The following is a 25262-nucleotide window of genomic DNA, read 5'->3' as shown; positions in this document are numbered from 1 at the left end:
CTGGGTGAGAAGCCCTGTATTCAATCCCCAGAACCGTAAGGGGCAAAAAATGGCTGTAAAAACTTCTACATGAGCTTTTGGGAGAAAGATTCTTGGGTGAAAGATTCAGTTTTGTTAACCTCCATGCATTTCAAACCCCAAAACATTCGCAGCCATTCACTACTGCGCATGCGAGTTTAAAGAGCAGAGAAACACCTTTATTTGTAAAGAAATGGGCGGTCCATTATTTTTAGCAGACCAATGAAAAACCTCCAGATTATCCTTTTTCTATTGGTTAACAAGAACCAATTAGAAGCGAACTGTCCTTTAGCGGGCGTCTGGCTGTAGCGCGTCGTGACGTAATGTGAGGGGACCGATGTTGGGGCCGAAAGAAACCAATGAGGAAAGTGAAGGGGCTGGTCGGCCTGTTCTCACGCCCCACCCTAGAACGCTGCTGAAGGAAAGTTTCACCTTAGAGAAGCTAGAGGAGCGAACATGGCAGCGGGTAGGTGGCTTTGGTGTGCCTCAGCGACCGCGGCGGTGGCGCTGCTGCTCGTTTACCAGGTTTCCTCTGCCTCTGCCCAAAGAAAGAAGGAGGTAAGGATGCAGTTCCCAGCAACAGGGGATTTTCCCAATGTTTGGGGCATAAAAGAGTCTGTTTACTCTCTGTGCCCTTTCCCCGCCAGTTTGTGTGCCTTTGGCGTCTTTAATTCATGTATTTTCCGAGTTGTTGGTTTCTCAAGAGGAGGAGCTGTAACTCCTCGTCTTCTCCGGATGTAGAGTCAGAGCAGAATAGGTTGTAAACTGGCTTCTATAGGCCTGTAAATGAACATAGCTACAAGTTTTGTCGCTTCTTTTGAGTTTGAATCACATTGGATGTTGGGGATGAGGACTTCGATATTAGGTTCAGAGAACAGAATCACTATTAGAGTCTTTCTGCTACTGGCACGTGTAACTCCCTCATAGATATATAAGAGGTGCCTGTTTTCTAGCGTTTTTCTCATAAGGAAGGTGAGACTTAGACCACAATAAAATCATTCCAGATTATTATACTTTCCAAATAGTCACTCAACAAATATCAAGCATGCTAGGCACAGTTCTAGGCGCTTGATGCACATAAATGAACACAGCTAAATAATTTTTCCTGGTGGAAAGTACAGGCTTTAGGAAGTGAAGTTACATCGTTCTTTACTCAGCGTTAAGCAGCCCCAGAAAACGAGTTTTAACATTGTGTTTTGAAATGTTTAAGACCAAGTCATATATTTGTAGAGCTTTAAAAAGATAGTAATAGCATTATTTATACCCTCTAATTTTATAGAGAAGAAAAAACTGAGCCCTGGGTTTACATATTTAACTATTGAAGGAAGACTAAAGCTCTAGGTCAGTCTTTCTAATGCTGTTTCCCGTACATGCTGTGCTTCCTGTGGTATTCACACTTGGTTTGGGGGAGGGGGGTTGGTACCAGGGATCGAACTCATGACTTCGCTTGCTTGCCAGTGTATTCACATTTTTAAAATAACAGTTAAACATTTCAGATGCTTAACTTGAGCTGAAGAACCTATCTTTTTATGTTTCTCTGTATTTGAAGTATTCCATAAAAAGAAAAACTAAGATAACAAATTTAAACAAATTACTTACATTTAGCAAAAATAAAAATACACAATTACTAACGATATGGTGAAATGATCACTTGAATAAGAACTAAAAATGGATATTCTTTTTGGAAAGAGTGTTAAACCATTCTTATGAAAAACAAGATGCCGAACAATGCATAATTTAACACTCTAGAAAACTTTTTTTTAAAAAAAACATATGCCAGGGGACTGGGGATTTAGCTTAGTGGTGTAAGCACCTGCCTGGCAAGTGTGAGGTCATGAGTTCGATCCCCAGTACTAAAAAAAAAGAAAGAAAACATGCCAGGTGTGGGCTGGGGGTGTATCTCAGCAGCATAAGTGCCTGCCTGGCAAGCACACGATCCTGGTTCAATTCCAGGTACCAAAAAACAAACAAAAAAACCCGAACAAACAAAAAAACATGCCAGGCATGGAGGCCCATACACAATCAGAAAACTCTGGAAGGCTGAGGCAAGATGATTGCCAGTTTCAGCCCAGCCTGGCCAATTTATTGAAACATTATTTCAAGACTAAAAAACCAGTGATAATACAAAGGACTGGAAATGTAGCTTGTGGTGAAGATCCTAGGTTCAATCCCCAATACCACAAAAGTAATAATAAATTAAAAGCTCACATACGTAATTGTATATGTATGTATAGAGAGACCGCTATAAAGATACATGGCCCAGCCTCACCACACAGCATATGGGTTCAGAAAAGAAAATGATTTTTAAAAAAAAGGATACATAGCAGTCCCTTAACATTGGCTGTCTCTGGGCAAGGACAGTTGGTAGTGTTTATGAAGGAAGTGCTTTCAAATTTTACCTTGTATACTGGTATTGTCTGAACTTCTACAGTGATAATTTTTTTTAAATTTTTATTTGTTTATTTATGTGCTTTTTTTTTGAGATAGGGTCTCAACTATGTTGTCCAGACTGGCCTTAAACTCACTAACCCAGGCTGACCTCCCAAGCACAGAGAGTGCTGGGATTACAGGCCTTTGCCCCCGTGCCTCGCTTTCATTATTTGTTTTAAATAAAGAGGTGAAGTGTTTGTTTTGAGGCAGGGTCTTGTTATTTAGCTAAGGCTGACCTTGAACTCACTATTCTCCTGCCTTGGCATCTTGAATCTGAAATTACAGGTTTGTGGCACCATGCCTGGCAAGAAGAAAAAGTTTTCTAAAGCTGTTTACCAGTGAAATATGGTTATTCAATTACTTTTTAATCAAAGTGGAAGCAAAAGTGCCAAGCAGAAAATAGATAATTTTTTAAACGGAAGCAACATTGAAGTCTCTCTCTCTCTTTCCTCCTCCCTCTGTCTCCCCCCCACCATGTGTGTGTGTGGTGGTACTGGGCATTGAACCCAGGGCCTTGCACATGATATGCCAGCACTGTATCATAAGCAAGCATTGTATCAACTGAGCGACATTCCTGGCCCTGAGTTGTGTTGCTTTGCTTTATGCAGCATTGGTGATTGAACCAAGAGGCACTCTACAGTGATCTGCATCTTCAACCATTGTTTTATATTTTGATTTGAGATAGGGTCTAACCAGATTGTCCACACTGATCTCTAACTTGCCAGCCTCTTGCTTCACCTCCCAAATTGCTGGGATTATAGATGTGTGCCAGCACTCCTGCCTGAATTATATATTTTAAAATCATGAATATGGTGGATTTTATGTGATGCAAATTTTACCTCAACTTAATGTTTTTTAATTTTTAAAGAAATCACATTGTATTTCCCATCCTTTCATGCCCACTATTCAGACTTATATGGTTCTTACAAATATATTGCAGTAATTAACAAGTTGTCCTCTAGTCTACTCTTTATAGTGTTGCCCAAAGTGTCAACATGAAGTCTAAAAACACTGTAACAGATTTTGTACAGTATTAAAAGGGTTTCTCTAACCTGTTTGTGTTCCAAGGTTCTTCTGTATTACTCATCCTGAATTACCTAACTTCCTTGATGTTGGTATACTCTTGCAAGGGCCTGCACATGCAGGACGTCTGCTGGAGTATCTTTTCTTCTCTTACTGTCTCACCTGAGGGTTATTACTCTTCAAGTTTTACCTTAGTTTTTTGTTTTGTTATTCTTTTTGCAGTACTAGGGGATTGGAACCAGGACTTTTGCACTGAGCTACGTCCTCAGCCTTTTTAAAATGTTGAGACAAGGTCTTGCTAAATTGTTGAATTGCCCAGGGTGGTTGAAAACCCATAACCCTGATGCCTCAGCCTCCCAGAGTGTTGGGACTGCACACATGTGCCACCGCACCATCTGTATTTTACATTAAATAAGTCTTGTTCCTCAGCCAAACTTCTTGGTTTCTCCAGGTAAATTACATAAATTCGGGGCTGGGGACTTAGCTCAGCGGCATAAGTGCCTGCCTTGCAAACACATGGTCGTGAGTTCGATCCCTGGTACCAATAAAAATAAATAAATAACATAACATAATTTCAGCGTATCATATTGTTATTGTTTGTATACCATTCTCTATGTGTGTGTGCTATGAGGAATTGAACTCAAGAGGTCACACATACTGGTAAGTGCTGTACCACTGAGCTCTGTTTCCAACCCCTTTTTGTTTTTGAGACACCCATAATCCCAGCTACTTGGGAGGTTGCACAGAAAGACTATAAATTCAAGGCCAGCCTGGCCAATTTATGGGCCCTTGTCTTAGGGTCAAAAAGGGCAGAGGGTTAGGGTTAGGGTAGTGGTGCATAAATGTGCCACTGGGTTCAGTCCCCTGTAGTGAAGCAAGTAAAATTAAAAAATATACTTTGGGATAGAGATGTACCATTCTGGTAGAGCACCTGCCTACATGTACAAGGCCCTGATTTGAACTCCTGGCATCACAAAAAAATAATGAAAATATATCCCCTAAATTAATATGATTAAAATTCACTAGGCACCTTACTGTCTACAGTTAAATGGACTGCTACCCTAATCATTTTATTATTTACACCTTTAATGTTTTCTTTTTCTTTTTTAATATTGTTTTTATTGGAACATGAACTTATCTGTTATTTGTTGAATACTTTCTACATGCCAGGTACCATGATATACATACATTATCTATATCTTCAGATTAACACTCCAGAGTAAGTATTAACCTTTTTTAAAAGATAAGGAAATTGAAACTAAGCAAGAAAGAGTGAGCCTTGCCCAAAAAAGTAGCTCTAAGGAGCTGAACTGAGATTCCCTGACCTGACTCCAAAGCCTGTGCTGCCCATAAGGCCACAGAAGCTTTTTTTTTGGAGTGACTGATTTTATTTTTGTGGTGAGTTATTTTCCCCCTGTAGTAGAAGGGAAGTTGCTTGCTTTCAAATCTGGTAGTTTCTTAGGCAATATGATAAAAGTGGAAAAAAATGGTCTTTGATAAAATTATTTATATTTCTTGACTACTCCTGAAAATCTATAGTAATGAAATAAAATGAAATATGAAAAAGGGTGAATGTACAAAATGTAGTGAAATAATAAAAATGGTCATACATACTACTACTACTAATAATGGTCATAAATATTAGGATTACAGTATTTCCCTCTTCTTATTTTTCAAAAATGCTGCATACTATTTTAAAGAGCATGTGCTTTAATTCAACTCCAGTGATCTTTAGTGCATTATTGTGTCTCATTTTCCTTATCAGTGGAATGGGAGAATGCATATTTATGTCTTTCGCTATACTAGAGATCAAACCCAAGGGGTACTTTACCACTGAGCTACATCTCCAGCCCTTTTTGTTTTATTTTATTTTTATTGGGTTGTTACTAGTAGTAGTAGTAGTAGTAGTAGTAGTAGTAGTGGTAGTAGTAGTAGGGATTTATCCCAGGACCTTTGCACTAAGCTATATCAGCAACCTTTGTTTATTTTTTGAGGTAGGTTTTTTCTGAGTTGCCCAAGCTAGGTTGGAACTTTTGTTGTTGTTTCTGTTTTGTTTTTTTGATACAGAATCTCACTGTGCAGTTCAGGCTAGCTTTGAACTCATGGCAATCCTCCTGCCTCAGCCTGTCAGAGTTCTGGAATTACAGGGATGTACCACTGCTCCCCAGAAAAATGTCTTTCTTTGGCTTCTGTGAAAATTAAATGTGATGAACTCATTCCATAAATTATCTAAGGAAGTGCCTTGCATAAGATGTTAAAGCCAGGCATGGTGGCTCATGACTTTGTGTTTACAAAAATAAAATCATCTGCTTCGATTAGCAAGAAGGCTATTACTGAAAGAAACTCCTGTGATGTTGGTTTGAGAACTGACACATGAAAATATCTCAGGTGTTAAAAAGCTTGCAGTTGGGGCTGGGGATTTAGCTCAGCGGCATAAGCACCTGCCTTGCAAGCAGGCGGTCGTGAGTTCGATCCCCGGTACCGATAAAAATGAAAAAGAAAAAAAAAAAAAAAAAAAAAAAAAAAACAACTTTGCAGTTATTTTTTGGTATTTTGTTCATTTTTTTGTCTTTTTCCTTTTTATCAGTACAAGGGATCGAACTCACAACTGCCTGCTTGCAAGGCAGACGCTTATGCCGCTGAGCTAAATCTCCAGCCCCCTGTTCATTTGTTTTTTGAGATGGAGTCTTTCTATGTAGTTTAGGCTGGCCTTCAGTTCACTTGTGACAAGCCTCCTACCTCAGCCTCCTAAGTGTTGGGATTGCAGGCTTGCAACACAATGCCCAGATAAAACCCTGTAGTTCTTTAGAAGATATTTTACTGCACAGAAATAAAGTCAGTAGCTTTTTTTTTTTTGTCTTTTTCCTTTTTATTGGTACTGGGGATCGAACTCACGACTGCCTGCTTGCAAGGCAGGCGCTTATGCCACTGAGCTAAATCCCCAGCCCCAAATCAGTAGCTTTTACAAAACAAATTGAGCTGGACATAGTGGCGTTTTCATGTAATCCCAGCACTCAGTAAAGCTGAGGTAGGAGGATTGCCATGAGTTTGAGACTGCCTGAACTAGTGATTTTAAGGTCAGCCTGGGCTACATAGCCTTACAGCCTCAAAGCAAGCAAAATAAATTGAGACCCCTCCCAAAAACATCTTAAGGAAAAGTGACAGTGATATATTTTAACTGTATCCAAGAAGTAAGTAAACTGACAATAGGAACAGATGACATTTAGGAATTAAAAATGCTCTCTTGTCTGCCCACTGTCTGTCTCCTTCAGTAATTATTCACCAATTATGTTTCCAAATCTGTTTGGTCTGAGTCTTAATTTAAGGATAAAGTTGGAAATGTTTTACTTACCCTGAAATTATATTTTAATAACATGAACACTGATAAATTATTAGGAATGCTAAAAATATGAAGAATTTGTTTTTGTGCCAGGAATTGAACTCAACTTCACACTTGTCAGGCAGGCACTTATGCCACTGAGGTAAATATCCAGCCCACAATATGAAGAATTTTTAACAATAAATCCTGGTGATCTAAAATGAAGATACAGACAAATATATTTTGGAAGAAAAGTAAGTACATTTCAGAGGAATTTAGACTGGTTCTATATAGCTTTATCTGAAATTCAAAATAAACCTGAACAGCAGGATCAGTTTTAGCTCTAACTGTTAATAGGTTCATGAGCAGGACACAGAAGCTCAAGACTGTAGTGCCATCTCATGACTAATAAGGCAGGAGAATTGAGAATACAAGCCTGGGCAGCTTAGAATGTCTCAAAATTTAAAAAATTAAATAGCCTCCTATACTCCTTTTTTTGATGTATGATATTGAGTAACAGTAGGAGAATTTGTAGTTGTTAAAGGCTTGACCTACTTTGTTAGCGCTAATCAAGATAACATTTTTTTTTTGGTACTGGGAATCAACTCACAACCTCAGTCTTGCCAGGCAGGCACTGTGCTGCTGAGCTATGTCCTCAGCCCCAAGATAGCTATTACATAAGCAAGTAGAATAAAATTAAACTGTTTCACTACTCTTTGTTTGTGTTGTGGGGGACAAGGTCTCACTATTTAGTTTAGGCTGGTCTTGAACTTGCTTATGTAACCTGTTAGAGTATAAGTACAAAATGAACAGGGTTTTTTTTGTTTTGTTTTGTTTTGTTTTTTGTGTTTTGTCTTTTTCTTTTTGACCGGTACCAGGGATCGAATTCAGGTCACACACTTGCAAGGCAGGTGCTTATGCCACTGAGCTAAATCCCCAGCTCCTATCTAAATCCTCAGCCCCAATGAACAGGTTTGTTGAGTTGAAGACGTGGAAAGAAGCAAACAACCCATGGTGGTTGGGCTGTCTCCTTCAATTGGATACATAGAAGCAAAGGGTTATATGACTTCTACTTTTTTTTTTTTTTTGTCTTTTTCATTTTTTATTGGTACCAGGGATCGAACTCACGACCGCCTGCTTTCAAGGCAGGTGCTTACGCCACTGAGCTAAATCCCCAGCCCCCGGGTTATATGACTTCTGATTGGAAGTGACACATGGGATGGATATTGAGGACATGTGAGGAACCCATTGGAATTCTTTGTGTATGCAAACAGGAAGGAGAGTTGCAGTTAGGGCTGAAGATGAACCTAGGTAGAAGCATGCTTTTTAAATCTATAACTCGGATAAACCTTGATTAAATGATCTGAAAATGCAAAAGAAAAAGAAAAAAATATTGTTGCTCAAATAAAAAGGAACAGCTGTTTACAGAGCAGCCAAATGAACAATCATGGACAGGCGATCTGTACAGTATAAACAGAATGGACAAACAGACAACATATATAGACTGACAAACATCTTACAAAATCACTCAAATATACACTCAAATATATTTGGCCAATTTGAACTGTAAAAATAGACTGGTGTGAACCATTTTGTAAGTTAATTAATAAGGATCTCTTAAGAATAGCAGAAAAGGAACCTAGTTTATAGTTTCTCTGAGATAAATCAGCAAGATAGGTGGGTAAGGGGAAAAAAGAACATGAATATGAATAGTCCCTGGGACCAGCCTGTTCTTGAAGGAGGAATAGAGACTGAGGCTGAGAAGACTGAGTATGGTGAACTGATGGGGAAAATGGTGACACAGGAGTAGGGAGCAAAGAAGAAGAGCCGTCAGACCAAGTAGATGGCTCAGGTGGAGGGGATCGAGAAATCTTGAGAGTGGGGACAGAAACTAAGGGAAGGATTAAAGGCTACTGGGGGTGAGGAAGGGGGAGAGGATGATGCAGTGGGGCACAGAAAACTATGGCTGAGAAACCTGTGGTGTTTGATCTTTGAGATATGGGGGGTGGTAAAGACAGGAGATGCATCATCTAAGGGGTCGGGTGGGGAGGAAGGGAGAGTTCCTGGTACAGTAGAATGAGCTAGAAATATTTGGGCTGCTGTACATAACTGAAAGAGGAACACACCCTCAAAGTGAAAAAGGCCTAAAAATGAGGGGTTTCTGCCAACTTGCCACCATTGTGACAAAAGTATAAATAAAAGATCAGCTTTTTGGTTTTTTATAGCCTTCTTGAGGCCAAGAGCACTAAGGTGATGAACCAGGCACCTCAGAAGTATGTTTTTTGGGAGACAGGAAATGGTCCCCATGACTAAATTATAAGTGAGCTGAGAGAACAACTTTGCCTTGGGATGTAAGAGCTTTAGCTCCCCCCCCCCCCCCCGCAGGAACATTGAAGCTGTTCTGGATCACACCTATCAAAAGAAGTAGTCACCTCTTTTGAAAGTGTGACAGGGAAGGTCTCTACCCATTCTCATCAGCTGTCACTGAGAGTGTGGGGCAGGGTCCCAGAGAACAAGAGGCTAACAGTTTTGCCTCAGGCTGACCTGCCCAAGGAATGTGAAAGGTGCTATCTCTGTCCAGGGATGGGAACAGATAGGTTTTCTGATGCAAGCTTTCGAATTTTAGGAACGGAAACAGAAAACCCTGGATGGCAGCTCACCTGTGATGAGTGAGGAGGGTCAGTGTTGCATGTGGATTAGTGGCAGCAAATAAACAGGTCCTGGAGAAAGGAAAAGTGGTTCATAGGCAGGGGAGCTTGAACTAGGAGTGACTTCATGCGAGTCAGACACCATAATGTATTCTGGTACAATAGAGACGCAAGAAGTACAAAATGAACAAATGAGCTCCTTTCCACGTCCTTAACTCAATAAACCTGTTCATTTTGTTTCTCTGTACTTCTTGCGTCTCTATTGCACCAGAGTGCTCTAACATAACCCAGGCCAGCCTTGCACTCACAGTACCCTCCTGTCCCAGGCTCCCAAATGCTCCCAGGCTCACAGGTGTGTACCACCACAGTCCGCCTGTTTGTTTTTGAGATAGTGTGAATTGAATCCAGGGCATTTGCACTGAGCTACATTCCAAGCACTTTCTTTGTTTCTTAGTGCATGTTTGTAGTAGCAAGCACATTATTATTATTATTATTATTATTATTTTGGCACCAGGGATTAAACTCATGACCTTGTGCTTGCCAGGCAGGTACTTAGGCTACTGAGCTAAACCCTTGGCCCAAGAACATTATTTTTTGAGAGAAGGTTTCACTGTGTTGCCCAGACTAGCCTCCAACTTACAATCCTCTTATCTCAGCCTCTGAGAGTACTGGAAACATAGGCCTGTGCTGCCACACCTACCTTCTGGTTCTTTTAATCCATTGTAGTCCTAGATTTTTCTAATACTTGATCATTACTACCAGGATTAGAGATAATTGACTTCCTATGGTGGGATGATTTTTATTTTTCTTATTTTTGAGACAAGGTCTTGTTGTGCAGTCCAGCAAGGTTGGCCTTGACCTCACTGTGTAGCCCAGGCTGGCCTCAAACTCATTGGCAGTCCTCTTGCTTCAGCCTGGCTTTAGTGGGAAAATTTTTAGAATACAATGCTGCTAAAGTGAACACTCGTGGAATGATATTTAAAAGCCATGCTAATATCATATTTAATTGCATTGCTGTTTTTTATTTTATTTGAACAGTTGAAAAAAGACTAATATACTTCAAGTAAAAGAGAAATTGTAGATTGGCTGTTAGTTTAATTAATGTTTTTCAACATTAAGCTTGTTTGTTTTGAATAACTGTGTCTGATGCAAATTTAAAACTTTGTATCAGTATTTTTTTTAATGTGTAAACCTGCCAGTGGTAGCCAGGCATAGTGGTACACACCTGTAACCCTAGTACTTGGGAGGTTGAGGCAAGAGGATCACTGCAAGTTTGAGGGCTGCTCAGGCTACACAGTGAGTTCAAGGTCAGCTAGAACTACAAAGCAAGACCCTGTCTCAAAAAAAAACTAAAACAAAAAACTATCGGTGGAAACAGTGTTTGCAATAAATAGGACTTGATTTCAAGTCAGTTCTTTTTATTGGGTTGCTGAATAGTTTTCTTGACAAACCTCTTTTCCATACAAGAGTCCTTAAAAATATGTTTGTAACTAATAATTTTAAAGTATTAAATAGGGAGCAGAATGACAAAGCTGCTAGTGAAATTTTAACTTTTTCATTTGAAAATTGACATAGGGAGATGAAGGAATATCAAGCAGTTGAACAGTATCACTAGTATAGGGACAACAGAGGAATAAAAATTTTCATCTTTTATGGGGGGAAACTGGGGATTAAACCCAGAGTGAAGGGATTATAAGTATATGCCATTATGCCCAGCTAAAAGAAAGCTTTCAGTAGCATGCACATGTAATCAAAGGTCCTTGGGAGGCTAAGGCAGAAAGATTTCTAATTTGAGGAAAGCCTGGGTGACATAGTGAGACCCCCGTCTCAAAACAAAAACGAACCTCGGAAACCAGCTGGGGTGGTACACTCCTGTAATTCTAGCAGTCTGAGATGTTGAGGAAATAAGATCACAAGTTTGAGCCCAGCCTAGGCAATTTGGTGACTTGGTGAGATCCTGTCTCAAAAAAATTTAAAAAGGATTGGGTATGTAGGTAAGTGTGAAGGCTCTGGCTTCAGACCTCAGTCACACCCCCCCACACATACACAGAATAACAATAACAGGGCTGAGGATGTGGCTCAGTAGTAGAGCTCTTGCTTTGCATGCAGAGGCCCCTGGGTTCAATCCCCAGCACCACCAGAAAAAATAAAGTTCCAACTGACATTCAACAAAAAGAGAAATTCCTCTATAAAACCATGTAATAGAGAAGGTAAAAGAAGAGGCTCATGAAAGAAGTGTCTAAGAATTAAGACAGTTTGAGGTATCTAGAACATCACATTCTTCAACCTCTTCTAGGAAGGCCAGAGGATAATTTCTTATAATGAACTGTATTTTTCCTATTCATCATTTGAATCACTTGATGTTTATTTAATTTTACTGTGTTATACATAGAAATTTACATAACATGGCTGGGAGTTTAGCTCAGTGGCACAACGCCTGCCTGGGAAGCTTGAGATTGTGAGTTCGATTTCCAGCACCAAAAACCAATCAAACAAACAAGAAAACCCTTATATAACATGTATTATCTAACCATAAGAATTAGAATATATGGGTCAGGAATTTACCTCAGTGGCATAAGCACCTGCCTTGCAAGCGCAAGGTCATGAGTTTGATCCCTGGTACCAAAAAAAAAAAAAAAAAAAAAAAAGACTTATAATATAGAGCTATGGCCAGGCATGGTGGCCTGTGCCTGTAATTCCAGCACTCAGAAGTCTGAGGCAGGAAGATTACTTGTGAGTTCAAGACCAGCCTCAATTACATGGTAAGACCTTGTCTTACAAAAAAAGGGGTTGGAGATGTAGCTCAGGGTGAAAACTCAGGGTTCAATCCCCAGTACCACAAAAAATAAAAGGAATAAACATCTATTGGAAGTAAACTGAAAATAGAGAACAATGAATTTGTTCGTATTAAGAGATAATTAATGTTAACATGCATGTATAAATACAGAAGGTTATTATACATGTGTATCAAAAAACATATATGACAAGATCTCCCTGTGTAGTTCAGGCGGCTGGCCTTGAACTCACTGTGTAGCACAGGCTGTCCTCAACTCTTGACAGTCCTCCTGCCTCAGACTCCTGATTACTGATGCTGCAGTTTTGCACCACCACACCCAGCTCAAATTTCACTGTATGTAGCCACTTGTGTTTTTTTTTTTAATTTTTTTGCCTTTATTGCACTAACCATATTTATCTATTTTCAAATCCATTTTATTTAAACAAATTTTAAAAATTTCAAAACACATCCATTAGGGAACAACAATGATACATAAATTATGCATTATCAACCCTAAATCATTCACCCAGAGCACAAGACATCTGCACTGAATTATCCGAACAATAACAGCCCAAATTTTTCTCTTTAATGAACTCAGAGAAATCAGTAGTATAACTATCTTATTTTATATACATATGTATATACATATACATATGTTGTTTCTTTCAGCTTCTCAAAGTACTGATTTACACGTATGTGTCTGGTTTATTTCACTTATGAGTGTGCTCTCAAGTTGCATCCATTTATCTAAAAAGTCTCCAGTTTATCCCCTTTGTGACTTAATAGTACTCTACTGTGTAAAAATACATCTTTTTTTATCCATTCCTCAGTCAGTGGGCATTTAGGTTGCTTCCAAGATCCAACTATTTATAAATTGTACTGCTATAAACATGGGTGCATATATATCACTATGGTATAATGTTTTTAATTCTTTTGGGAAGATACTCAAAAGGAGAATAGCTAGATTGAATGGGACTTCCAATTCTAGTTTTTTTTATAAGAATCTCCACACTGATTTCCATAGTGGGTGTACCAGTCTTCACTCTCACCAACAATGGAGGAGGGTTCCTTTTTTCCCACAGCTCCTCCAGCATTTGTTATTGCTTGATTTCTTGATAGTAAACTCTTCCTGGGATGAGGTGGAATCTCTGTTATTTTAATTTGCATCTCTCAAATAACCAGTTACTGGGTTTTTTTTCAGTTTTTTTTTGGGGGGGGGGTACTGGGAATCAAACTTCAGGACCTTACACTTGCCAGCCAGGTGCTGTGTCACTAAGCTATATCACTGGCCCCTAATCACTTGTTATGTATGGTAGAATTCCATATTGTGCAACCTACCCTAAACCTACTGAATTAGCTTTAATTTGGGATGAAAACTAGAGGTCTTTGTGTGTATGTGTTGGGAAGAGGGTACTGGGGATTGAACCCAGTGCTTCACACTGAGCTATACCTCATCCCTGTTTTAGTTGTTTTGATTTTATTTTTTTTTTTTTTGGCTTTTTTCGTTTTTAACAGTACCGGGGATCAAACTCATGACCGCTTGCTTGCAAGGCAGGTGCTTATGCCGCTGAGCTAAACCCCCAGCCCCTAATTGTTTTGATTTTAAGACAGGTTCTTGCTAAATTGCTTGTCATCTTGCCTCAGCCTCACAGATTATAGGCATTCACCACCATAATTAGCCCCACACTCCTCCTACGTATAGCTAATGTGAAGCATGTTGAACAAGCCGACGTGGTGGTGCATGCTTGTAATTCCAGCACTCGGGAGGCTGAAGCAGGAAGGAGGAGGGTTGCTGGGAGTTTGATGCCAACTGGAGCTACATAGTGAGTTCAAGGGCAGCCTGAGCTGTATTGTGAAACCCTGTCTCAAAAACAAAGCATGGGGGCTGGGGGTTTAGCTCAGGGGTGTATGTGTCTGCAAACAAAGCATGTTGAACATGCATCAACTCCCCTGATATGTTTGTTTATTATGTGTTACACATATGTACTAATAAAGAAAAAACCAGCCAGGAATGGTGGTACCCTCCTGTAATGCTAGCACTTGAAAGACTGAGGCAGGAAAATCACCATAAGTTTGAGGCTAACCTAAGCTACATAGCAAGACATTGACTTAAAAATCTGAAATGAAAGAGAGAGAAAAAGAAGTTATTTGTTTTATTTAGATGATATAGTTACTATAGAATATATAAAACTGTGAATCCTTGAGGTGGTTTTGTTTTGTTTTGAGACAGAGTTTTACCCTAATCTAGGCTGGCCTTGGAACTCACTGTTACCTAGCCAGGCCTTAAAATCATGGTGATCCTGCTACCTCAGCCTCCCAAGTGCTGGTATTACAGGTGTGTGCTACCATACCAGGCATAAATATTTATTAAAACTTTACTTTGTTTTCTCAAATAATACCAAAGATGAATCTGTGATGGTAAATAAAATAGCCAAATGTTTGAATTTGTTTGTAGCTGTCAAATTTAATTTGAAAGTAGAGTAAAACTGATGACATCTTTAAAATATAGGATGAATATTTTAAGAAATGTTCAGTGTCACTGGCCATTAGAGAAATGCAAATTAAAACAATTTGACCTAGCTCTCCCCTCTCTAAGTATCTCCCTGAAAGAGTTAAAGTCAGCATAATACAGTGATACATGCATACTCATGTTTATACAGTGGAAACACTATTTACAATAGCTAAATCTTGGAAGTAACCCATATATCTAGCAACAAATGAATAGATAAAGAAAATGTAATTATACACAATGGAGTACTAATGTGCTATAAGAAATAAATTTAAGCATTTATAGGAAAATGACTTGAAAACATAAATTTTTCATCCAGGGTCCATGGCATGAAGACCTAGGAGGGCCTATAAAAGGCCCAAGACTCCAAACTCCCCTGTCTACTCTTAGGACTAGGTCTACCTTGGGTAAAAAAGGAAATAAATCCCCAGGGTTTAAGGACATCACAGACATTTGGAAAAGTGGGAGGAAGTTCTGAAGCTGTAGGGCTTGGGCTTTCTACTCTGTCCTGCTCAGGGGGCAGTGGAGACAGAAATAGGGGTTTATAAGCTACAGTCAACTTGACACAGAGTGGTCTCTAGTTTGGTAACCCACTGGAGGTGGCAGATGCAGAAAAAGAGTGTGGCCCAAGGCTGCCCACGGAGGAGCTATGTGAGGGATCAAACTCTCCCAGCTAGCAGGTCCCTAGGTAAGTCTTAACGGCTTTGCCTTTGGCCTTTTGGCCGCACTGAAACCAGCCTAATGTTGGGAGGAGGATACCATGACACCTGTCTTGGTTATTTTTGTTGTTGTTGCTGAGACGAAATACTTGATGCCCAAAGTGAAGAAGGAAATGTTTATTTAGCTTACAGTTTTTGGAGGTTTTAGTTTATACTCAGCTGGTTCTAAGGCAAGGTGGCATAGCTAAGGGGCAGCCATTTATGGCCGTTGCTGGTGACAAGAGCAGAAAAGGGAAAAAGCACGCCTCCTTCTCTCCCTTATATTTGTATGCTGGCTACCTACCCCTGGGAAGGTGCAGCGCTCACACTGCAAATCCTAGCATTAGACAACAAACCAATCACAAATACCAGACTCAGCTGCCTTTAAAAGGCCTCCCCCCATGACTGCATGAGTCTTTGGGGGAATATTTAAACACAAACCATAACAACACCCATTGAGACAGTTCTGGCTTAGGCCTCAGGGAATGTACCTTCTGGCACCATCCACTTCCTGGAAGGCCTGCATTTAGCCTGGAGCCCAGATAGGAAGGTTAATGTTGTGAAAGGAAGCAGGCACAGGGTGAAAGGGGTAAGGGCAGTTCTCATAGCTGGGTCAATACCCCAGGTACGTTGGGTTCAGAAGCAGGCCACACAGTATGGGCTGAGTTTCTGGGAGAGGTGAAAAGGAGTTGAGCATCTCAGGACCCTCCTGCAACACAGCAGTTCCTTTGTTTTCACTTCCTTTTCGAGGACTGTGGGTTTGCAATATGGGCGTCTATTGCTCACCTCTGGCTTTTGTTCCCTGCTAGACACTAGATGGGACCTTTGTGAAGTGTCAGAAGATAGCAATGGGACCACTGAAGGGAATGAGTAATGGGTAGTACCAAAGCATAAAGACAGTGGGACCCTAAGGTGAACCTTCTGTCTTGGCCCAAGTGCCCCCATTTTCTAGGTAGTAGTAGTGGTGCTCTCTAATCTCCCACAGTTGAGAAGGATGGGGGAGTGAAATGGGCATCCAAGGAGGAGAGTTTTCAAAGAAGAAACTGAGAGTGGTGAACAGGAACCCTCTGAAGGATTGGAGCTGAGGTGATCCTACTACCATCATGGCTAAGATTCACATCACAGTACTACCACCAGAGGTCTTGGCAAGTCTGGCAGCACATGAAAGAAGAAAGATCTTGGATAGGATATAGGGACTGCTTAGATCTAACTATTGGTCAAAGCACCTGGGGCCTGCAGTCTAGCTAAGGCCAAAGCTGGATCTGTCACTGGAGCCTAATCTTAAGGAATGGGATGGCCTGGAATGTGGGTACCTGGAGATGAGGGCTCTGTCGATGAAAGGGGGATTCCAGAAGTAACTGAGCCACCACCTAGCCTCCACCTAGCACTGCAGCACTCTTTGGTCTCAAGAAGAGTAAAAGGATGAAGGAGGCAATAAAAGCTAGAACCTGTGTCTTCCCTCAACTCAAATGGAGTTGCTTCTCACCAAATAGAGTATCAATGCTAAGCCAGACTCCCAGTTAAAGAAGTCTCAGCCCCTGGGCTACCTCTATTTCATCACCAAACCCAGGCCCTTTGTTAAAAGGGTCTCCTGAGGGCACAAAGAAGGCACTGGAGCCAGACATTCTCTACTTAGCACTGGCCATGAGGCCTCTTTTAAAAAAGAGTATTGGGCCCAGATGGCACAGTAGAGCAAGGCCCATGGTGTGTCTATGCCATAGCTGGTGGCCCAACCATTGTATTCCTGCAGATAGCTCAGGTTGAGCTCCCACACACTGTGTGACTTGTTAAATCATGTGAAGCCCCTGGAACATGTAAGGCAGACCTAATGCTCTGGGAGTATGAGGTGTACTTTAGGACATTTTGGGAGATGGAATGGTGCAGATTCTTCATAGATAAACTTCCATGCTTACCACCACCCACAGGTACCTCAAGGTGTGCACTGCAGTTTCTCGGGTGGCAGCAGGCAGTCAATGAAGTCCTTGGTCAGATTGGACACACTAGGCCAGGGCTCTCTCAAGTCACTGTACTCATCTATGAAGATCTACTGGTACAGCTGGGTGCATTTGTCATCCTCAAAGAGCACAATGCTACTGAGCAAAAGATGTGGCCAGTGACGCCTAGTACCCACATGTCCACAGAATCAGTATAAGGCTGGTGGACCAGGACCTCAACAGCAATGTACTGAGGTGTGCCACAGGTTGTCTTCATCAGGCAGTCTTCACCCTACTTGCAAACACTAGCCAGGCCAAACTCAGTGATGATGATCTTGGAGTCAGTGTCCTGCATGGTAGTAGAGCAGATTCTCAGGTTTGAGGTCGTGATATCTGATGCCTAGTGCATGCAGATATTGAACACTGTCCAGCACTATATGTAGTGCTGGTGTGGTAGTCACTAATGAAACTCTTAGCAATGACACAGTCAGAGAGCTTGCCACTTGTGCCTAGATCTGTCACCATATATACCCACTCCTGTGCTTCAAACACTTCCACCAGCTAGATGATGTTGGTGTGGCACACCCAGAGCAACATGTATAGTTCAGACTTGAACACCTCCCACCCCTCTCAATATATGGTCTCAATCTCATCCTGATGGCATGTGGCTGAAAGGGTGCCTGGTGTTCCACATGTATACTACTTGCCTAAAGCTGTCTCCACCAATCAAGGCCTTGGTGTCATACTTAGCTGTCATACATGGGTGGAACTTGGCCCTCTACTTACACACCCTGGCCATGCATGGTGGTTCTGAATAAGGCTTTGTATATCTGGTAGATGGGACATTGTAGCCAAGTGGTACCTATTGAGTGGCAGCTGGAAACTCGGACTTGACATGCCTCTGTGATGAAATGCTTGTGTGTATCACTTAGTTCCACTGAAGAGTCCCACTTTCTTGACAAGATTCATCTGCTCAGGAAAGACTGCTTGTCCCACGGCCCACTCTGGATGCAGGATATGTTCTGCAGGTAGTGCCTCATTTATGCCTTATATGGAGGATGGGCTGTTTGGCATCTCTGTGCTTCTGCAGACATCTCCTAGCCATGGCCACAGCTGCCACTGTTGGTGCTGCTATTGTTCACCATCAATATTGTGGCAGAAACAATTATGTTAAATGGACTAGATAAGGCATGGATTCAATACCTTCTTGCTGGCTTGAACCACTAGCCCCATTAGGCTGGAGAGTCATTCATGTACCACTAGTGGTTCAAAGCTGCCTAGCAGCGAGACATATAAATTACATCATGCGTGTGTTAAATACTATATGATTTCTCTAATATGAAAAACTCAAAGTATAAATAAAGAGCAAAATGAAAGAGAAAATGGGCAGATTGATCTTTTTAAAATGAGACCATTAGATGGAGAGAGGGAGGAGGAGAAGAAAATATAAAAAGAATTAAGAGATATTGCCATGCATATGTACCAGATACCCACAATGAAAGTGCGTAGTCATTGTGCATTACAAATGCATACTAATGAATAATTGCAAATTGAATATATTAACTGCATATTTACTTTGTCTTTTTAAGATGGTGTTATCTGAAAAGGTTAGTCAGCTGATGGAGTGGACCAACAAAAGACCTGTAATAAGAATGAATGGAGACAAGTTCCGGCGCCTTGTTAAAGCCCCGCCAAGAAATTACTCCGTTATTGTCATGTTCACTGCTCTCCAACTTCATAGACAGTGTGTTGTTTGCAAGTAAGAACTTTTGACTACACATCAAAATTAACTCATAGGATTTTTTTTTTTGTCTTTTTCCTTTTCATTGGTACCAGGGATCAAACTCACGACTGCCTGCTTCCAAGGCAGGTGCTTAGGCCGCTGAGTTAAATCCCCAGCCCCAACTCATAGGATTTTTAATCTTTTCTTAATCCCAGAAGAGCCAATTTAGTTCAGTAGGTATACAAATCATAAATGTGTATACCTTACTTAGAATATTTGTTACAATAACACATACTACTATTTCTCTTTTATGATTAATTCTTGGTACTCTTATGTTTGTGGGGTAGCATAAATAAGGGAGTGTCACCATCATATGAATAATTTATGAATAAACCATTTTATAAACTTGTATCAAATTCTATAACTATACCAATACCATTGATGTAGTGTTTTGATATTTATGAATATTTTTAGCCTCATACTCTTATCACAATAACCTCAGAAAGTTGGCAAAAGAAATACTGTTCAATTATTTATTTGTTGGGGGAGGTACCAGGAATCGATCTGAGGACCTCATGCTTGCCAGGCAGGAGCTGCACTGCGAGCCATATCCCTGGCTCTGTACTCTTTCATTGTTGAAAGGTACAGGCTCCCAAATTTTAGTAGTCTATCTGAAACTTTAGATGTTTATTTGTGCCATAATGATGACTTCATCTGGGAATATGTGAGAGCAAGGGGCTCTTAAAGAACAAAGAAGCTTGTGATCTCACGTGGAATATAGTACAGTCAAACTCAAAAGGAGCACAAAGTAGACAGGTGGTTACTAGAAGATTGGAGGTAGAAATGGAACACAGGACAGGGAGACAGGGTCTGATTAAATTGCCCAGTCTAGGCTAGAACTTGGGATCCTCCTACGATTTCAGGGACACCATGTTCTACTTCCCTTTTCTTTTTTAAAATTGAGAGAGGGTCTCATTGAATTGCCTACGTGGTACTCAAATTTACACCCTTCTGCCTCAGCTTCCCTCGGTACTGGGGTTATAGGCATGTGCAACTGCAAATAAACATATTTCAAAACATCACAATATTCTATAAATGTATGTACAGTATAGTTATTTGTCAATTAAAAAATTACTTTTTAAAAGACAAAGATGTATGATTTAGAGATGTGTTTTTATTGTCTATGTTTTATAGTGTTTGTTAACCTTGGAGATACAGACTAATCTCACTAAAATTTGATCAAACATTGATTTATCAATTTGATTTTGCTGTTCTGAATGATCTCCAGAACAGATTGTTATTCCTTTAAACAGAAACATCATATGGCCGGGGATTTAGCTCAGTGGCAAAATACCTACTGGCAAACACAAGACCCTAAGTTTGATTCCTGATACCAAAAAATAAACAGCATTGATAATTAAATATAGTAGATATTAAATGTTAAGTAGCTTTTGCTTTTTAGTATCTTTCTGTATATATCTATATTTTTGGTTTTTTTGAGACAGGGTCTCACTGTAGCCCAGGCTGGCCTCAAACTCACTATGTAGCCCAGGGTAGCCTCAAACTCATGGCAGTCCTGCCTCAGCTTGCTAAGTGTTGGATTTACAGGCATGCACACCACACCTGGGTAATACATACATACATACATAAATATTTATTTATTTATTTATTAAAGACAAGATCTTACTGTGTTGCCCAGGCTATTGTTGAACTCCTGGGCTCAAATGATCTTCCTTCCTTAGCTTCGCAAGTAGCTAGGATGTGCCACTGCATAAGAGCCTTGTTAGTTTTTTTTTCTTTTTCTTTTTCTTTTTTTTTTTTTGTACCGGAGATCAAACTCACAACCTCATGCTTGTCTGGCAAGTGCCTATACCACTGAGCCAAATCACTGGCCCTTTGTTAGCTTTTCTTAGTAAATACTCTACCTGCTAAACTTATGACCTTGTGCTTGCCAGGCAGGCACTGTGCTCCTGAGCAATATCCCTAGCCATTAATAAATATTCTTAACAGGGGTGAGACAAGGTCAAGATATTTGTCTCCACAGTGCTTATTCTTATGGATATATGCTGAGTATGAATTAAAAAGTAAATAAAAGCCCTCGTGGCACGTGCCTATAATTCTAGTACTGTAGGATACTAAGGCAGGAAGATTGTGGGTTTAAGTCTGGACTGGGCAATTAATCTACTTAGACCCTGTCTCAAAGTATAAAATAACAAAGAGCTAGGGATATAGCTGAGTGCAAAGGCTCTGAATTCAATCCTCAGTATCACAAAAAAGTAATTTAAGGTATTAAAAATCATTATGAACTGTGTGAGTGTAGCTCAGTGCTATATAGCACTTGCCTAATATGCATGAGGCCCTGGGTTAGAGCTGCAGCAAAGGTGGGGCATAGAGGTATAGAGGGGGTTGCAGTTGTATGGGAAGGTAGTCCTGGATGCAAAGACAGAAGAATCACTAGAGTCTGGCATTTCAAGGCCTGCATATTAAAAAACAAAACAGGAGCTGGGAGTGGTGGCGCATGCCTGTAATCACAGCACTTTGGAGGCTGAGGTAAGAGGATCATTGCAAATTCAAGACCAGCCTGGGCTACAAAGTGAGTCCAAGACCAGTCTGAATTGCTTAGCAAGATCCTGTCTCAAAAAAAAACCTCACAAAATCAATTAACTCGATTTCTCTAATGACCACCGAAAGAGCTTTGGTATAAGAAACAGGCATAAAGGGCCAGGGTTTTAGCTCAGCAGAGTATGTGCCTGTTTGGCCAACGTGAGGTTGTGAGTTGATCCCTAGCACCAAAAAAAAAAAAAAAAAAAAACCAAAGTAAAACAAAACAAAGAAACAGGCACAAATTCTGAAATAGAATCACCCAATTACTAATTTTGGTGAACTCTCCAATACTTGAGGTAAGACTTTTTATGCCAGAACAAAGTTTGGTCCTAACTTTGTCACCAGAGCGTGACTTACTCCTGAATGATTTTTAATATTTCTCCTACAAAAAATTGTTATTGCTTAGTTGGACTTTGTATAGCTGCTGATACACCATGTTGATTTTAGAAACTGTTTTATATGTTATCTTCAAAATCTGATTGTGTCCAGGCAAGCCGATGAAGAATTTCAAATCCTGGCAAACTCTTGGCGATATTCCAGTGCATTTACCAACAGGATATTCTTTGCTATGGTAGATTTCGATGAAGGCTCTGATGTATTTCAGATGGTAAGATCTTTGGTTTATTCTCTTATGTAGGAAGACATAAAATATGAATGAAGTACAATACATGTTTTTCAGTGGATACAAGAAATTTAATAGGACTGTTCCTGTATAAGATCTAGAGTAATGAACTAAAAGCTAAACTTGAGTTTAATTCCCAGTGTCAAAAAGCAAACAAACCCTGAAACTCTGTACCCACTAAATAGCTTCCATTTCTTCCACCCCAAGCCTTATAACCTCCTACCTTCCTGTCTCTGTGACTATAACTACTCTGTGTACTTTATATAAGTGGAATCATTTAGTATTTGTCTTTTTTGTGACTATCATTTCACTTAGCATCATGTCCTCAAAGTTGATGTTATATTATAGCATGTGTCAGAACTTTCTTTTGTGTTACTAAGGATTGTACCCAAGACATTGCATCCCCTATTCTCCAGCCTCTCCTTTCTTCCTTCCTTCCTCCTTTCTTTTTTGGCTTAGGACTTTCTTTGCTCAAGGCCAAATACTGTTATATTGTATGAATATGCTGTATTTTGTTTATACGTTCACCTGTTGATGGATACTTTGGCTACTTCTACTGTTTGGCTATTGTGAATAATGCTGTTATGAACATGGGTACATAACTCTGTTTTCAGTTCTTTTGTGTAATACCTAGGAGTGGAATGGCTAAATTGTATGATAATTCTGTTTTTAAGTTTTGAAGAACTGCCATAGCAGTTCCACCATTTTATATTCCCATTAACAATGCACATGTGTTCCATTTTCTCCCTTTCCTCACCAACACTTCTTTTAATACATGTGTAGATACAGATATTTAGTTATATAAACAAAAAATAATTCTAATGGGTGATAGTGATATCTCACAGTGGTTTGTTGTTTTGGAGGTTTATTTGTTTTGGTACCAGGGATCAAATTCATGACCTTGCGCTTGCAAGGCAGGCACTTATGCCACTGAGATAAATTCCTGGCCCCTTTGTTTGGTTTTTTGAGACAGGATCTTTTTTTTTTTTTCTTTTTCATTTTTATCGGTACCAGGGATTGAACTCACGACTGCCTGCTTGCAAGGCAGGTGCTTATGCCGCTGAGCTAAATCCCCAGCCCCTTGAGACAAGATCTTGCTATGGAGTTCGAGCTGTCCTTGAACATTTTATATATATATTCATAATATATAAACAACTTCTACAACTCCACAACAGAATACAACTTGGTTTTAAAATGGGTAAAGCAATCAGGTATGATGGTACACACCATAATTCCAGCTGTTTAGGAGGCTGAGACAGGAGGATTGAGAGTTGGTAGCTGGCCTCAGCAACTTAGAGAGAACCTAATGTCAACATAGAAAAATAAAAAGGGACAGGGATGTAGCTCAGTAGTAGAGAGTTTGCCTAGTAGTTATGAAGTTCTGTGATCAATCCACAGGACTACACACACAAAAAAAAACCCAAAAATAAAAAAAGGAAATTGAATAGACAGTTCTACAAAAAAGATATACAAGTAGTCAATAAGGAAATGAAAAGATGTTCAACATTACTAATCATCATGAAAATAAAAATCAAAACCACTATGAAATCTCAGCACTTGGGAGACTGAGGCAGGATAATTGTTGCAAGTTTGAGACCAGCCTGTGCAACAATGTGAGCTCAAAGCCAGCCTGAACTGCACAGTGAAGCCCTGTCTCAAAAAAATAAGACAAGGCCAGATATTTAGCTCAGCAGAATAAACACCTGCCTGGCAAGAACAAGGTCATTGAGTTTGATCCCTGGCACCAAAAATAAAGGACAAATAAACAACATCATGATTACATTCATTACAGGGAGTTGGTATCTGTACATAATATATCTTAATTCTTTTTATTTCCCCTTTCTCCTTCACCTCCCTCCATTCATTTCTTAGCTTTTCACTCTATTGTGTTTTGTCTACAAGATATTTTTTTAAAAAGTGATGTTATTTTTTTAAGAAAAGTTAAAAAAACAGAATTTGAAAAAAATAGTAGGGAGTTAACACTAGTTACTATATTGCCTATTGTTATCTTACAAGTAATTGTTCAGGTTACAAGATTTAGGCTTGCAAAAAGTGATCAAACAACTGCACAACCTGTTCTTTTGAATGAACTAATAGGTTAGTAGTATAGTTATCTATGTTGTATACACATACATATGTACATATATAGTATACTTGCATACATGTCTTTTGCCAAGATGTGATATTTTTATACAGTGAAATATTACTCAGCTCTAAAGAAGGACAATTTTGAGGCTTTTATAGGTAAATGGAGGCAACTTGAGACCATTCTTATAAGCAAAATAAATCAAACTCACATTTGTAAATATCATATTGTCTGCCTAGTGTAAAAAACTGAGAGTAATAAGATCCAAAATGTATAATAGGTATTGTGATAATGAAAGGGAAAGAGAGTGCTCAAAAGGAAGAAGGGATAGATGTTTATTAGCTGGGCACCGTGGCACATGCCTGGAATTCTATCACTTTAGAGCCTAAGGACAGAGGATCACAAGTTTGAGCCCTTCTTGGGCAACTCAGCAAGATCCTGTCTTCAAAATGAAAATGTCTGGAGATGCAGCTCAGCAGTACAGGGCCCCTGTGTTCAATCCCCAGTAACAAAAAAAAATTTTGTTAATAACCAGAGAAATAAAATATTACAGTAATGATAACATATATCTTTAATCCATCAAACCAATTTTTGGCAAGGATATGGGAAGTGGATACTTTCCTACCTTGAGTAGCATTATAAATTCAATATAATCACTTTGGAGGGCAATTTGATTATACATACCTATTTTAAAGTATTTCTGTCCCGTGATCTATCCTTCAATTTTTAGAAGGGCATTTTCACATATGTACAGGAAGATATGTACAAAAATGTTGATTTTAACTTTTTTTGTGATACTGAGGATGAAATCTTGGTCTCATACATACTGCTTAGCAAGTGTTCTATCATTGAACTTTGCCTGCTTCCCATAT

The 25262-nt window shown here is 39.7% G+C and overlaps 1 protein-coding gene and 1 pseudogene across 1 annotated transcript in view; one reads left to right on the top strand and one right to left on the bottom strand.

Annotated features, from left to right (window-relative positions):
- The first annotated feature begins 368 nt into the window (after nucleotides 1-368).
- The window catches only part of Magt1 (magnesium transporter 1), a 64652-nt gene continuing 39758 nt past the window's right edge, over nucleotides 369-25262 (top strand). Inside the window, exons 1-3 of the mRNA XM_005004168.4 lie at nucleotides 369-576; nucleotides 18945-19114; nucleotides 22172-22289. Coding sequence (XP_005004225.2) covers nucleotides 475-576; nucleotides 18945-19114; nucleotides 22172-22289 — 390 coding nt within the window. The 5' untranslated portion in view covers nucleotides 369-474. The remainder of the gene's footprint in view (nucleotides 577-18944; nucleotides 19115-22171; nucleotides 22290-25262) is intronic.
- LOC106027923 (serine/threonine-protein kinase H1-like) lies at nucleotides 17177-18324 on the bottom strand (annotated as a pseudogene).

Source organism: Cavia porcellus, unplaced genomic scaffold (assembly GCF_034190915.1).
Source record: "Cavia porcellus strain 051 isolate PalLab524CR breed Dunkin Hartley unplaced genomic scaffold, mCavPor4.1 scaffold_3, whole genome shotgun sequence".
In the NCBI taxonomy this organism is placed as follows: Eukaryota; Metazoa; Chordata; class Mammalia; order Rodentia; family Caviidae; genus Cavia; species Cavia porcellus.
This window is presented reverse-complemented; position numbering and strand designations above follow the sequence as displayed.